The sequence below is a fragment of the Seriola lalandi genome, unplaced genomic scaffold, assembly GCF_002814215.2.
Source record: "Seriola lalandi dorsalis isolate HSWRI2012SDOR001 ecotype SW California unplaced genomic scaffold, Sedor1 jcf7180002054939, whole genome shotgun sequence".
NCBI classification, from domain to species: Eukaryota; Metazoa; Chordata; class Actinopteri; order Carangiformes; family Carangidae; genus Seriola; species Seriola lalandi.
The window spans coordinates 2,019,028-2,030,354 of NW_019525659.1; the positions used below are offsets into that span (position 1 = coordinate 2,019,028).

General features: G+C 42.4%; 2 protein-coding genes across 2 annotated transcripts in view; one reads left to right on the plus strand and one right to left on the minus strand.

Moving 5' to 3' along the window:
* Positions 1 to 2,763, minus strand: part of slc25a25b (solute carrier family 25 member 25b) — a 19,489-nt gene extending 16,726 nt beyond the window's left edge. Inside the window, exon 1 of the mRNA XM_023397875.2 lies at positions 1,906 to 2,763. Within this exon, the coding sequence (XP_023253643.1) occupies positions 1,906 to 2,247 (342 nt within the window). The 5' untranslated portion in view covers positions 2,248 to 2,763. The remainder of the gene's footprint in view (positions 1 to 1,905) is intronic.
* A 2,820-nt stretch (positions 2,764 to 5,583) lies between these two features.
* naif1 (nuclear apoptosis inducing factor 1) lies at positions 5,584 to 10,603 on the plus strand. Its single transcript, XM_023397838.2, has 3 exons — positions 5,584 to 6,166; positions 7,740 to 7,790; positions 9,613 to 10,603. Exons 1-3 carry the CDS (start codon positions 5,722 to 5,724, stop codon positions 10,161 to 10,163), a joined length of 1,047 nt encoding a protein of 348 aa, XP_023253606.1. The 5' UTR covers positions 5,584 to 5,721; the 3' UTR covers positions 10,164 to 10,603.
* Positions 10,604 to 11,327: the final 724 nt, after the last annotated feature.

Consider the following 11,327-nt stretch of genomic DNA (forward strand, 5'->3'; position numbering starts at 1 on the left):
TACTTATAGTAAACTGTTATTACAGGGATTGCTTCTTCAGAGAAGACACTAACTATGACCTTGGAGGAAGGAATTGCTCAGAAAAATTCTATGATGTTTCTTGTGTGAAGTCTGTTTCCTGGGCCCCAGAATAAATATGTTCATTTAAGCCAGAGACTGACCAGAGATTGTTTTTATTCATCATACATCACCCACTGCATGTCAGCAGGACTCCCCTTGAAAATATAAACTCTAATGTCCCCATCAAGGCCCATGTGTCCAGATTTGTCCACTAATTACATGACAACAGTGGCTACTTTATTTCTACTGCAATTCCTAATTTGGTGATGTTGAGAGACATGCTCTGTATATTATGGGGCATGTGGTGACAGACAGGCAAGCAGAGCTGAACAACCAACTACACAATCACAGTGTAATTAGCTCATCTATTTGCTCCTGCTCCTCTTAACGCTCAGGAAGAAAAGACTGGTGAAGTCATTTTCTAATGCGCAAGTTTAGTTTCCACGCACGTCTGCACGTGCGTTAAATGCTACAATATCAAAGCTGATCTCAGAACAGTGGAAGCTGAGTCCAGACCCTTCTCTGCTCAACAAGCTCCAGCCTTTGTCAACAGGACACAGTCACACCCACGAAAATGACAGAGACTATAGGTACAACTGCTGTTAGTCAAGCTAGCTTCCAGAGACAATACCCTGCTGCTGCCACAAGAGGACAGTAAATTACATGATGAATGAAACAGGCATCAGGCCCATTATGGGACAGAACGCTGTTCTGAGATCAGATATTAGGAGAGATATCACTTCACTTCAGTATTGTTCTAATTGATGTCTATTTTAAGCTTTAACTGGGCAAACAGCAGTGTCTTGGTGATTTTTAGATCAAATTAAAAATTAACTTTGATGGCAAAATTAAAGTTTATTTTAGATGTTTAGGTTACATATAGACTCATCAAGCACTTTACAGTGGTGGGCTATATGACCTAAAATTTACATCACACTACATTTTTTGTTTTTCACAATAATGGTATTGACAATGTAAGAATAATGATAACAAAAAAATAATTAAAAAAAACATTTGTGTTTATTGGCTGAAAATAGGAATGAAATGAGGTGTAGTCCTGTCCTACCAGTGTTTTGGGAGGAGCAACCTGCCCCATAATGTAGGTTCATTAGTTAATAATGTAATGTGATTCATTCTAAGAACTGGTGTCACATCATTTGTGATCTGACTCACCACAAATCTACCAACCAGACTGGGAATCACATTACACTTCAAAGAATTTGCATCTTTGAGGAAAATTAAAGCAGGTGGTGACGTGGTGTAGGGAATATTTTCTTGTCTCACTTTGGGCCCTTAATACCATTCAATCATGGTCTGAATGTCTCAGTCTCTCTGAGTATTGTTGCTGACCATCTACATCCCTTCAAGGCCACAGTTTACCGTTTTCTAATGGCTACTTCCAGCAGGATAATGCTCCAAAGTTTCCAACATCTGGTGGATCTATGACATGAGGAATTGAGGCTGTTCCTAATAAGAACTCAGAGCAAACGTATTTCTCATCAGCTGGCCTACAAATAACCAAATTATTGCGTAGTTTTTAGTTTCCCAAACAAATAAGTCACTTACAGATTTCCCTGTTGTTGTGTTGTTTTCCCTGTTGCTTTCTATTTTTCACCCTAAACAACATTCAGTTGTCTGTTCCTTGTTACTTTCTCCCAGCATTCATCTTTGTCGTTGTTTGATATAATTATGCACTTATACTCCAACGGGAAAGGCATTTTTAATTTTCGAATCAACTGTATATGAAAACAAAACAGTAAGACAGAAACAGGGGCAGGAACATGACAGGGAGAATGGCACAAAACGAAAACCCGTCACTATCTGAGATGAGGTATGTCCACCTACCATGAGCTCGTGTTCAGTGCGGTGTACCCCCAACTTCTTCAGCCCAATGGTCAAGTCGTTGACACAAATGCCTCCATCACCGTTCACATCCAGAACCTGGAACAGTACTTTCAGTCTGTGCTCCTGCTCGGGTCCTCCACATATGTCACATGGATGCGCTGACTGGCCGGAGTCAGAGTGCCAGTCATCGGCCACGGGCTGTCGGGTGACCGGTTTAGATGGGGAAGCTGATGAGGGGTCATCGGCGTGCCCGCCTCCGCCGCCCGGGTCGACCCCCGACCGGCACTGGCAGAATACATCACCGAGCAAGGGGGGCATCAACGAGCCCTGCTGGTGCATCATGAACAGCCTGACACTCTACTAGCTTCAGTGTCAGCTCGGTCAGAGAGCAGCTCGGGCTACCGTTAAACCTCCAGCCCTGATGACAACGTCACATGTCCCTCCATTTCAGCCGGCACCGTAAGCAAAAGGAGCAGCCGCAGGTTAACGGCGGTTAGCTTACAAACCCGACTCTTACCCACGAACACAGGCAGAGTTCACTTGAGACGAAACCGGTTCCTCTCAGTAGTAATTGCACGTGGAGACATTAGCTCAGTATCCCACCATAAAGTAAATGCTGTCGGCGCCGGTGAAACGAGACGTGGTGATCTGTCACCTCCTGTAAAAAAAATACCTTCACAGCGTCGAACCGAACACTTTACACGGAGCTCGTTTATACGAACATCACAACTAACACGGTTCCTGATTTAAACAACGTCACGGATGAAGACGCTTATTTCAGTATTCCAGTGCCGTTTACTCGCCGACCGTTAAGAGGAGAAAGATATTTGGCTCGCGGAACCGGGTGCGCCGCAAGTCTCGCGGTACGATGCGAGATTACAGCATGAACGCATTGATGAGAGTACTACCTACCTTCTGGGAGGAGACAACATGGCCTTTGGATAAACTGGAGTGGAAAGAATATTTAATGAGAATCCGAAAATAAGGAATGAAACATATTCTGCTATATTCTCTGTTAGCACAGCTCACTGGCGCCATCTTCTGTTTAATATATGTAAAGTTAATCGACCTCAGACGTACAATATAGTAAAATATATATATATTTTAAATTTAAGTAAATTAAATCCAATCTATATTATACACACATGTAAATGTTTATTTTAAAAAGATTTTTTGGTACCACTTTACAATAAGACTACCCTTATAAAGGATTTAAAAATGGTTTATAATTAGGTTATTAATTCGGTTTTCAAAACTTTATAAATCATAAATAAACAAGTATAAACAAGCTATTACACAGTTTTCATGCATTGATGCAGGCCCACTATTTGGCAAGATCATGTTAATACTTACTACTCAATCTTACTAATGAATTACTACCATTTATATGACATTGATGATAATTGGATATTCCATAATTTGATATGCCAAATGAAAGATATGCTGATGGTGGTTAATTTCTAAAAAATTTACTAAATATGTGATGAAGAAGCAGGTACAAATGCTGATGATGGAGAAAACAAAGAAAGCTCAGTAACTAATGAGATATGAGGCTGAACAGTACAGAGACATGTGGGCTCACTATTTGGCAAGCAGCAGGTCACTGTTTCCCTGTTTATCTAATGTGTTATAACAGCTAATAAATGATTTCTAAAGTGTTTACAAGCTATAAATCATTCATAAATCCTTTATAATATAATGTGATTGTAAAGTGGGACTGATTTTGTTTCTACAATAACCACTATTATTTAACAATGGAAGACCATTGCTTCTTTACTATTAACTGAAGTGTTAGTTTCAGTAAATAACTGGTATATAAAAAGGATTACTTTTTATGACAGTGCAGAGAAAATCTGTGTGTGAGTGGTGTGGTGGAACAGCTGTTACTGACCTGTTTAAACCACTGAAGCGTTTAAACTGTTTGTTGTGCAGAGGTGAGCTCATTCTAAAGCCTAACAGGAGAAAAGGAAAGTAGGAGTGTCTGACCCTCCCTTACTGTCTGCCAGTGTTTCCATTGTTCCATCCCATTAGGCTATGTGTTACCTGATGATGAAAGCAGTGTAAACAGGATCTACGAGTTTATCTTAATCTACTCTTATGAACCAGAAAAATAGCGGGGAAATGATCTCTCTTTTGTCATTAAACCGACAAACCAATCATGCTGGATTGAAATATTTCCAGTAGACCCCCTTACAGTCTCAGGTTTATCCTTACAGACTTGTTTGTTTACAGTTATCTTTATTAGTCGTTGTTCACCATTAATCTTCTAAACAAGCAGAATTCTTCTATTTATAGAAGTGGTGGAATCCCACTAACTTGTACTCACACTGAATCCATCATGCTATAAATTTAAAGGTTTCAAATTTTTTCATTGTCGTTCCAGACCTCGTATATTTATATCAACTTCATGATCATACATTTCTAACATCCTCCTAAATGATTCTGAAATCATGCAGGAGCTGAAACCAAGTCTGAAGGTTTATTTATGAGATTTATTCTTAATGAAGAACCAGGTGTGGGGTGTGGACCACCATGTTCCTCCCCCAGTTCCCTGGGAGTGTCCACACATGAGCAATAAGGAGGACTGGGAGAAGGTAGTTCACACCGAGCTTCACCAACACTCAACAGGTGCAGTAAGGAACCATTAGGACTCACTGGGAGGTCTTCCTGTTTTTCTAGCAACCAACACTGACATTTGTCTTACTTACATATGTTAGGGTGGGAGAGGAGGTTCTCTCTGAAGAGAGGAGTCTTCAACAGATCCTTGAAGACAGAGAGGGACACTCCTGCTCTGATAGACTTTGATAGCTTGTTCCACCATCAGGGAACCACAGACCAGAACAGTGTGAGACCGTCTCGTGTGCAGAGATGGTGATGACAGACCACATTCATTAGAGGAACACAGTGGCTGAGAAGGAGCATAAGGCTGAATGATTGAGTTCAAGTATGGAGCAGAGCCAGAAGTCTCTCTGAGGGCTGCATTATTGTTAAGTATGAGGTTTAGAATGAAAAATGAACTACCATCATCAGGTCAGGATGCATGGAAAGGAGAAAGCCATGAAACTTCAATCCTCTAACAAGGGGTTATTGCCAAATCTCATAAAATTGTGTTTTTAAACGTGGGAAAAGAACACACGTGATGCTTCTGAAATGGAACAGAGATTAAACATTAAACTAAGGCAATAAATCAAGAAGTCTCATGTGTCCTTCTTATGTAACATAAATTAATATGCTAAACTTATCATTCAGGTTATTAATCATTTGCTGTCACTTCTATATGAATGTAGGTTTTTAATCAACTTATATTAGCTTAGTTTTTTCATATATTTTTTCTACAGTATATTTACTGAAACACACACACACACACAAACACACACACACACACACACACACACAAAAAAACATAAACAGTATCCATTATATTTTTCTGACTGATTATTGATTTGTGTTTTTGTGTTTGTTGTTGATGACATGTTGAAACAAAACCTACTCGCTCACATTCACCAACTTCGGCTGGAAGATAAACGGTGAAGATATTTTGGAACTGTTAACTGTGGAACATAGTTAGTTTGGCTCGTTAAGTGATTGACGTGTGATTAAGCCAATGGCAATAGAGAATATAACATGATTGGTGAGACACCCAGCCAATGGGCTGTCAGTGGGCGGGGCTCCAAGCACAGCTACCGTAAGCGTTGTTAGTAGGAAGAAGAAGCCGATTCTGGAAGCCATTACGTTGCGCACATCAGTGGAGTAAATCCTACTATTTTTGCGTACAATACGCACAATTACCTCCGCTAAAGAGGAATTCCTGCAATTATGGCCTCGGTGGCGAAAAAGAGAAAAATGAATTTCTCGGAGAGAGAGGTGGAAATTATTGTAGAAGAAATAGAGAAACAAAAGCACACACTGGTTAACCACTTCAATGCTGGAGTCACACACATGGCAAAGAATAACGCGTGGGTGGACATCCTGAAAAAGGTCAACGCTGTCACCACCTGTCCCAGAGAGTTACCCGAGGTGAAGAAGAAGTGGTCCGACATGAAGACGGAGGTCCGTCGGAAGGTGGCCCAGGCGCGGGCTGCCATAGAGGGGACCTCCGCTGACTGCACTCCAGTTCCCGTCATCCTCACCGCTATGCAGCAGCGGATCTGTAACCTCCTGGGGGAGGCCACCATCATCAGCTTACCTGCGGGAGACTCGGATGCTGAGATCACTCTACCTGTGACGGTGAACACCGCCGCCACCGTCACACTGGCAGAGAGTAAGTTACACAAGTTTCCACTGTGAACATACACAAGGCTGAGTCAGTGTGAAGAGCTGCTGTCTGCTCATAGAGGCGGACTGAACTGTTGATGTGTTGCCCTCTGCTGGACTTATCCTCAGAGCTCAGACAGAGATGTTGCTCATTGAGTGAACTGAACTCAACACATACAAACATCATATATATATATATATATATATATATGATTCAATCCAACAGAACAGCAGCTCCTGACCAATAGAGACAGGAAACCTTGTAACTTACACAGGATCTGGTTCATCCGTGCTTTAATCAAACCAGGTTCAGTAAAGAAAACACATTCAGAAAACATTCATCAGTTTGACACATCACATGGGCTGCGAATACTCACCACACACCCAGACACAGAAGCACACTGTAAGTAAGGAACAATGTATTTATATAGAAGCTTTCACAGATAAGAAACCACCAAGTGCTTTACATCATAAAAAAGTACAAAACTTTAAGAAATCGGACAATAAAATGAATTAAGAGCATGTGCCCGATTTGTCATATGGGAGGAAGAGGTCAGCAATGTATTAAGGTGTTCGGCCAAGCAAAGGCTCTAATGGTGAGGACCGGTATTTTAAAATGGATGCTGTGTTTGATTGGGAGCCAGTGGAAGGAGGATAAAACTAGTGTGATGTGTGATCTCTTGTTATTTCTGATTAAGAGCCTTTTGGGCGGTTTGATTCACACTAGTAAACAGAGCATTACAATTATCTAAACAAGTAGAAACAAAGCATGAATAATCGTGTCCATCCCGACCATGGTCACCACAGATCTTAGTTTGGCGATGTCCCTGGAATGGAAAAAACTCGAGTGCGTAAGATGGTTGACATGATTATTAAATTACACAAACTGGTTGAAAATGACACCTACATTTTTAAGGTTGTGGTGAACACAACCAATCAGCGAGACCACATTTTCCGCAGCAATGGTAGGAGCTTCTGTGTTATTAGCATTCAGTCATCTAAACATTCATTAAAATGGACAAGCGGTTTCTGTCATCAGGTTGAAAGGAGCAGCACAGCTGGATATCATCGGCATAAGAGATGCCGCTGTAAAGGATAATAATGCGTCCTAGAGGCGGCAGATATTCACCACAGGACAGAGCTGCTGTGTCTGACATGTGCTGACCCACAGACACTGAAAGTAGCACAAACACAACAGCGTAAGTGTTTCCAGGGGACGCTAAAAAGTGATGAACCCGGCTGGGACGCACTCGCATGGTTGTATTATAATACATCCATGACTGCTTTTAATGCTCCACTCGGGTTCATCGCTTTCTGCTCTGTGCGACTTGCAGCTCATTTGTGTTGTGTTGATCTTGATGGCATGTGTGTGTCCTTGACTCACTGCAGATGTGTATGAGACACACTGTGCACAAACATCCTCCATGACCCAGAGTCTCATGTTACTACCTGTATATTACTGATCCTGTGAATCATGTGGTGTGTTACAGTTTAGTGTGTTTTATATTTTCTCATGTCTTCTGCTGGTTTACTACAGAACACTGTTATTTCTATCATCATCTTGTCTCTGTGTGTTGTAGCTCTTCCAGCCGGCTCAGCGACCGTCTGTGATGAAGCCAAGCCACTGAACGGTGAGTTTCTCCCAGCAGCCACTGTAACTCTTAGACAGAAGAGCACCTCGGTCCACGTGGCTCATAGTAAGGTCTTCATACATGGAGTTGGTCATTACATAAACTGTCTGAGCTGTGACAGCAGATGCCTGATGCTGGTCAGCTTTTACACTTTTTATGAATTGCTAAGACACTAAATCCCATTCTCTGAACCGAATCCTCAGTGACCTGAACACATTCACTGAATCAGTTACTCGTTCACCTGGTTAGACACAAGTTGCAGATCTCATTTCACCTTTTTACAAAACTCTAAACACATTTTCACTCAGTAAAATACACTCTGCTCTGCGATGCACTGTGATTGTGATGTACAATGGTAAACACATGTAGCAGAAGTTAAACACAACTACAGCACAGATCTCATATCAAACAAACAACTAAAGAACAGTTGTTGCTGATGATGTGATGAAACCAATATAAGACAGGTCAGAGTGCACAGGTTGTTGGATACGTATATGTGTATGTATATATATACAGTATATATTAGGGCTGCACAATTAATTGAAATCACAATATGGCCAAGTGCGATATTGAAATCACAGGAGCTGCATTTTTTTTTTTTGAAGAAGGTACATTGTTGCGCATTGTTAGCACCATCAGTGTTGTAATGCTACAGAGACGCTCCAGCCTACACATCATATTCTCCAGATGTAAAGGAACATGTTTGTTTGGTACAAGACCGACAGAAATCACATGATTTATTACAATATATATCATATTGTAATCGCAGTATCTGCCAAAGTAATCACAATATGATTTTTGAATATGGCGCTGCATGGAAAAGCATGGAAGGTTTCAAGAAACGTCTTTTAACGATTGTGAAAAACTGTAATAAGTAATTAGTTAAGATTATATTTTACTGCTGTGGACAGAGACAAGTCAAACCCCAACCAGTCCCTAAAAGATGAGGTGTCAACAGTCACACAAGGTCCTCAGCTGAAGTGTGCAGATATACAGGCAACAAATAATTACATTTACGCTCACTGAGAGGAAATAAAGTTAAGTTTCCCTCTCACAGACAGGGCAAAAATAAAAATAAATATTTCACCAAAAATGAACTGGAGGATCCCCTGGTGGCTGGTACTGGAACAATCATCATAAATATTTGTTTTTCTCACAGTGGCAGATAAAAATCATTTACAGAGAGAGTGCCTCGCACTGCAGGACTGCAGTCTGAACTGTGTGTAGCAGTGAGGTTAAAGTGGAGGACGGCTGTCTCAGTTTGAACTCATTTTCCCAATTAAAAACTCAGTGAACTTCTTGTGCAACATAATCCCCATCATTCATCATGGCTCTGACAGCCGATATGTCACAGTGTATGTGATGATGATGATGATGATGATGATGATGATGGAGTTGTTTGACTTCAGAATATTCAGTCTGTACCAGACCAGTCTGTTTGTTTTCTGTGATGTTTTCTAACTTCAGTCACCTCACAGCTCAGTTCGTTTGTCTGAGCCAATCCTCCACTGACCCCACTCACCCCCGACATCACTCTCAACAGAAGTACCTCATTCTGATTGGCTGTCGTACCGTTCAGGACGTTTTCACTCCAATGAGGGTATAAAGTCGAAAGCAGAGGAGGGTTAAAGCTTCTATCTCCCGGCATCATACAGAGACAGTAGAGTTGATCTTCTCATCTCAACCTCAACGAGAAAGCACATTTGCAAATTCCCCAAAATGTTAAAGTTTCCTTTAACTGGGTGACCTGAGAGGTTTTATTTTGCTGATTCTCTCGCTACAGTAACTCATGACTAAAAAGCCTTTTCTGTCCTGTGTCCAGCTGAAACCACGTACCACACCCTGGAGGATGGAGGCGTGGTGGAGTACTGCACCACCACCGTCGGTGATTCCGCTCCCACCGTGGTGGCGGCCGTCGAGGCTCCAGTCGAGATGCTGGCCTCGTCCTCAGCTTCCCCGCCTCCTCCTCAGGGTCAGGCCAAACCTCAGGAGCTGAAGAGCCGCATCGCCCTCAACTCCGCCCGCCTGCTGCAGGAGCAGAGAGTCACCAACGTCCACATCCGGCAGATCGCCCAGCACCTGGAGGGCCAGAACGAGCTGCTGCACATGATGCGGCGCTCCCAGGAGGCTCAGGCGTTCGCTCAGGAGAGACAAGCCCAGGCCCTGGAGGGTACGCAGGCCGCCCTGCTGGCATTAGTGCAGATGCTCAGACCGGCTCTAAAAGACCTGCGTAAATTCCTGCAGAGTGGGACAGAGGTGGTGAACCCCAGCAGCTCAGCAGCAGCAGGAATGACTGATGGGTCAGGAACAGAGGAGCACAGCAGGCCCAGAACACCACCAGCTCCTCCAACGCAGGCCGAGGAGACGCAATAGACACTGTGTGTGTGTGTGTGTGTGTGTGTGTGTGTGTGTGTGTGTGTGTGTGTGTGTGTGTGTGTGTGTGGTGCTGACTCCTGTCCCTGCACACAGGCTTCAGAGAACAGGGTTGCCTTAGGGAGAGATGTACAGAATTTTACTGATGTTTTAAGTCACAGACTCAGTGAAGAGTTGATGTGGAGAAGATTATTTTTACTTTTTACAGCCTGTCATCAACTGACAGCAGCTTTGCGTTTGCACATTTGATACTGAGATGATGTTTTTGGTGCAGAGATGCAGACGGTCATCACCTTGATGTGAGCTCAACATTAAATATCTTCAAGTCATTGTGCAGAAAACTCTAAATGAAAAGAGATCAGTGTTGTTTTTAAGGAGGGAGTGGGCTTCAGTTCATGTGCGCTGTGCACCCTGTCTTCAATAAAACTGAAGAAAAACCAGCAGCTGTGTTCTCTGCACCACTCATGATCAGCCACAAGAGGTCAGTGTGTGTCAACAAGTTTCATCACGGTTTAGACTGTTGGAAAATCCCAGTCATGTCCTGGATTGATTTTAAGTAAGTGACCTACAGGCGGGTGACAAAATAAAGAGAAACCTTAATAAACAGAGACATAACAAAGGTAGACGCTTCCACACAGGTGCACGGCATGGTACAGTTAAGCAAATGACATCCCATCATGCTCTGTGGCAATTCCCTTAAAGGTCCCATATTGTATAAAGTGAGATTTTCATGTCTTTGTTCCTCCACACAGGTGAGAGTCAGAGCTGGAGGCATATTGTTTTCAGGCTGTATGTCCGTCCCATTCTCATGGACACGATATCTCAGTAACGCCTTGATGGAACTTCAAACAAATTTAGCACAAACATTCACTTGGACTCGAGGATGAACTGATTTTGGTGGTCAAAGGTCAAAGGTCAAGGTCAGTGTGACCTCACAGAACACTTCAGCCATTACTCAAGACTTCACACAGAAATTATGACAAAATCTCACACAAATGGTTCATATTTAATATGACTGAATAAACAGGAATGTAATCTGAAACTAGTCACAGAAACTAGAAATCAGCCAATCAGAGGAGAGGTTAAGAGCGTCCTCTTCTCTGATTGGCTCACTGACCTGTTGTTACTAGAGCTCCAGAGAGCAGCCTGAGAGAGGAGATGTAA